The sequence below is a fragment of the Lepidothrix coronata genome, unplaced genomic scaffold (assembly GCF_001604755.1).
Source record: "Lepidothrix coronata isolate B3197 unplaced genomic scaffold, Lepidothrix_coronata-1.0 Scaffold1565, whole genome shotgun sequence".
NCBI lineage: Eukaryota > Metazoa > Chordata > Aves > Passeriformes > Pipridae > Lepidothrix > Lepidothrix coronata.
This window is the reverse complement of record NW_016691745.1, coordinates 1-4,037: the sequence shown is the minus strand read 5'-3', so window position 1 is coordinate 4,037 and position 4,037 is coordinate 1. Positions and strand designations below refer to the sequence as shown.

At 58.1% G+C, this 4,037-nt stretch overlaps 1 protein-coding gene across 1 annotated transcript; it reads right to left on the bottom strand.

Annotated features, from left to right (window-relative positions):
• Positions 1-692: 692 nt before the first annotated feature.
• On the bottom strand, positions 693-3,756 carry LOC108510608 (SET and MYND domain-containing protein 5). Its single transcript, XM_017840276.1, has 8 exons — positions 3,617-3,756; positions 3,347-3,455; positions 2,723-2,862; positions 2,412-2,533; positions 1,754-1,823; positions 1,465-1,569; positions 961-1,023; positions 693-808 (listed from the first exon to the last, which is right to left on the bottom strand). Exons 1-8 carry the CDS (start codon positions 3,680-3,682, stop codon positions 734-736), a joined length of 750 nt encoding a protein of 249 aa, XP_017695765.1. The 5' UTR covers positions 3,683-3,756; the 3' UTR covers positions 693-733.
• Positions 3,757-4,037: the final 281 nt, after the last annotated feature.

The following is a 4,037-nucleotide window of genomic DNA, read 5'->3' as shown; positions in this document are numbered from 1 at the left end:
AAGCACAGGGACACTGTTACCTCCCACAGTGGTGTCAGGAAACACAAGGACACTGTTACAGTCCCACAGTGGTGTCAGGAAGCACAGGGACACTGCTACAGTCCCACGGTGCTGTCAGAAAACACAGGGACACTGTTACAGTCCCATAGGGCTGTCAGGAAGCACAGGGACACTGTTACATCCCACAGTGGTGTCAGGAAGCACAGGGACACTGTTACAGTCCCACAGTGCTGTCAGGAAGCACAGGGACACTGTTACAGTCCCATAGGGCTGTCAGGAAGCACAGGGACACTGTTACATCCCACAGTGGTGTCAGGAAACACAGGGACACTGTTACAGTCCCACAGTGGTGTCAGGAAACACAGGGACACTGTTACAGTCCCACAGTGCTGTCAGGAAACACAGGGACATTGCTACAGTCCCACAGTGCTATCAGGAAGCACAGGGACACTGTTACATCCCACAGTGCTGTCAGGAAGCAGCAGGACGTATCATGGTCCCACAGTGTTGTCAGCACATGGTGGGATCTCACAGAGGGGATCCAAGGTGGCTCTGAGCAGCCAAGGTGCGAGAGGTATGCCAAAGGGTTGGACACAGCCAAGACAAAGTTTTTCAAGTCTTTCCCTCCATTCTCCTTTCTGAAACCCAGCCTTACTCAGGAGAGCATGGATTTACATTCTACATCTCTGCTGCCCTGCAAGGAACACCCATTACCCGGTTCCACAAAGCCCCTTTACCTGGTTCCTATGCCTTGGCCATTGGTCCCAACAAGGGCAAAGAGGGATCGAAAGCCTTCTGGAGTGAACCACTGCAGGAGGGAGAGGAGAAAGGAACTGAGTCCAGGCCAGCCTGCAGCATCCCCCCACTCTGCAGTGCCTCAAATCCCACAGGGAGCTTTGGGGGAAGCAAGGAATGAATGGGCAGATTCCCATGGGCTGTTTGGGAGGCAGATCCACTCACCCTGCTGAGATACTCGTCATAAAGGGCTTCGGTGAAGAGCAACCGCAGCAGCTCCAGCTGGCCCTGGCAGGACAAGGAGCACAGTCAGGGTGAGGAGATGTCACTGTCACTGGGTGCCAGCCCCAGGCTGAGGGCCTGGCCCAGGACAGGCCACAAGGCTCAGGAAGGAGTCAGGCTCCTCACCTTCCCTGCAGGGCTGGAGGCTGCTGCCCTCACAGCAGCAAAAGCCACTGATTTTAGCAGCAAAAGCCACCTACTCAGCAGCTAAATATCACCCTGGCCCAGCCCACAGCAAAGCATCTCCCCCACAGGAAGGAGCAGCACATCCCATGGAAGCACCACGAGCCCAAAGCCCTCTGAGCAACTCATTTCCTGGCTGTCAGGGCCCCCACTTTAAGCCTGGAATTTCCAGTGCCTCCCATCCCAGGGCTTCTGCATCTCTGGGCTCACAGACACAGGTGGGAGAGGGCAGGCTTGGGAATTCAAGAGCTGCCGGGGTCTTACCTTAAATTTGTCCCCCAGCAGCTTGTGCACAATCTCCTCTTCTTCATTTGCTGTCTTGCTGCAGAACTGGGAGAAGGCCTTGATCCACCACTCCTTGTCTTTAGCCTGACAAAGGAATCAAGCAGAGGCATTGCACCAGCCTTGCTTTCCTCCCCAGCCCAGAGAGAGGGAATATTGTCAGAAAAAACACTGAGAAAGCCAGGCCAAAGAACCAGAGCCTTGGGAAAACATCCACAATGGGATAACGAAACCACACACGGGCAGCTGCAGCTACAAACTGCTGACGTACCTGCTTGATGGTGGCAACCATCCTGGCCATCAACATAATGCTGGAAGTCTCTGGGGGATAATGCATGTTCCTGCAGGATAAGAATGAAGAAGAGATGAGCAGAGCAGGGCTGGTATGGAAATAAAAAGCTGGAGGGAGGCAGAGGCAGCTGCCCTTCGTGTGGTCAGGTCTGCACTAATCCATCGCACCAAAGTGGCCATTGCAGCAACACCGTGTGGGGATCCAGCAGAGAAACCTGCATCCACCTTCCTGCTCCAACCATACAAACAATCCCCTCCCATCCTGCTCACCCTGTGTCCCACACAAGGCCCAGCTGGGGTTTGAGACAAGATTTGGGTCAGGGATGTCACTTCTCCCCTCTGGGACTGTTTTTGTTTTTTTTGCAAGCAGGGACAGCAATTTATCAACCCGTGAGGAGGATTCCCAGAGGCTGCAGGAGCACCATAAAATTGCAGGAATGAGCTTTGTAGCTCTTTACAGGGAGAAAAACAAGGACTACTCAGCTGTGTGCACTGCCCACACCAACTCACCCAACCAGCAGGGAGAGCCAGGCAGCGTTTCAGGGGCATTCCCACCCTCCAGCCACCCCATGCAGGGATGCAAAGTAAGGAGAACCACCTCCTTTGCCCGTGGAGCAACAGGCAGGTCGGTGCCCTACCTCCACGCCTCCTGCAGCTTGTTGAGGGGGTGTGTGGGGTCATCTCGGGACGGGCCGAGGCAGAGGACCTGGTGGTACTGCTCCAGAGCTGCCTGCCTGCACTCCGCGCTGCAGTACGTCACCTAGAGCGGGGGGACAGCGCCCGGCATTGGCTCCGGCAGCAGGAAAACGGGATCCTACATCCAGCTGTGCCAGCTGTGCCCCCTCCCTGACCAGCCGGAGCGTGGAAAGGCAGACACCCATCTTGGGCAGCGCAGGTGCCTGGCTCGGGAATCCCAGAAAGATGGCATTCCCTCCCGGCAGTGCCGTACCTGGCATCGGGGGCACTGCTGGTGCAGGTCTTTCCGGGTGCTGCACTGCTCTGGGTGAGGCAGCACCAGAGAGCTCTTCCCCAGCAGGCGCTGGGCGTTCTCCTCCGCCGTCTCCAGAGCCCGCAGGCAGTGATCACAGGCTGCAGGGGAGAAGGATGGATGGATGGATGGATGGATGGATGGATGGATGGATGGATGGATGGATGGCACAGGAAAGCCTTCGGGACGGAAACGGACCAGAGCCCCAACATGGTGCAACTGGTACCACCACCAGAGATGAACAAGGGGATGGAGCTTGGAGCAAACTGGGCTACTGGAAAGTGTCCCTGCCCACGGTAGGGTGGTGGAATGAGTGGATCCTTAAGGTCCCCTCCAACCCAAACCACTCTGGGATTCCTCAGTGGCCCCTGGCGCATCCCCCCGGAGCTGATGGAAGTCACCATCCCTCAAATGACACCTCAACTTGCCAACGCTTTAGCGCAGAGGCAGAAACGGCAGCAGGGGCACCTTTACAGCTTTGCAAAGGCAAACCCAAACCTTTCCCTTGACACCGGGCAGCTCCTTTGGGACCCCGCGGTCACTGGGGCAGGTGACAGGGACACGGCACCAGTACCAGCCGCTCACCTCGGTAGTTGTACAGGGCATTCCAGAGGAACTGGGAAGACACCACCGGCCTCTCCACGAAGACTGTTTCCCCTTTGCGGATGTTCTTGGTGGCGAACAAGCCCTTTCCCTGCCGAGGGACAGCCGTGGGTCAAGGGACGCGCCCGGAGCCGAGTCATACCCGGGGGCTGAGGGTACCCCGGCATCCCGAGGGGACCCTGTGGGCTTCTACCCCCTTTCCCCTCTAAAATTGGGAAGGAAGGGAGGGATCCCCACGGAGCGGAGACTCACCTTGGCGCTGCTGATGAACCGCGCCTCCGCCGCAGCCCCGGCGTGTCCCCCCGCCGCGGCCGCCATCTTCGGGCGGCGACTTCCCCGCCCTGACCCGCCGGGCAGCGCCTCTTCCTCTTCCTCCTCTTCTTCCTCCTCCTCCTCTTCCTCCTCCTTCTCCTCCTCCGCCCCTCAGGGGTCCGCACCCGCCATCGCCCCCCTCAGCCCCGGGGCGGGCGGGGGCCGGCGGCCATCTTAGCCCCCCCCCCTTCCCTCAGCCCACGGCCACACTCCAAAAACACCGCCAAAACACTCCGAAACGGCGCCGGGGCGCTTGCACAGCCACCCCAAATCGTAAAAGAGTTTTGCTGCCTCCCCCTTATTAATTGTTATTATTTGGTGGTAGAGGAATAGCCGTCGCAGCTCTCTCAGGTGGGACCGC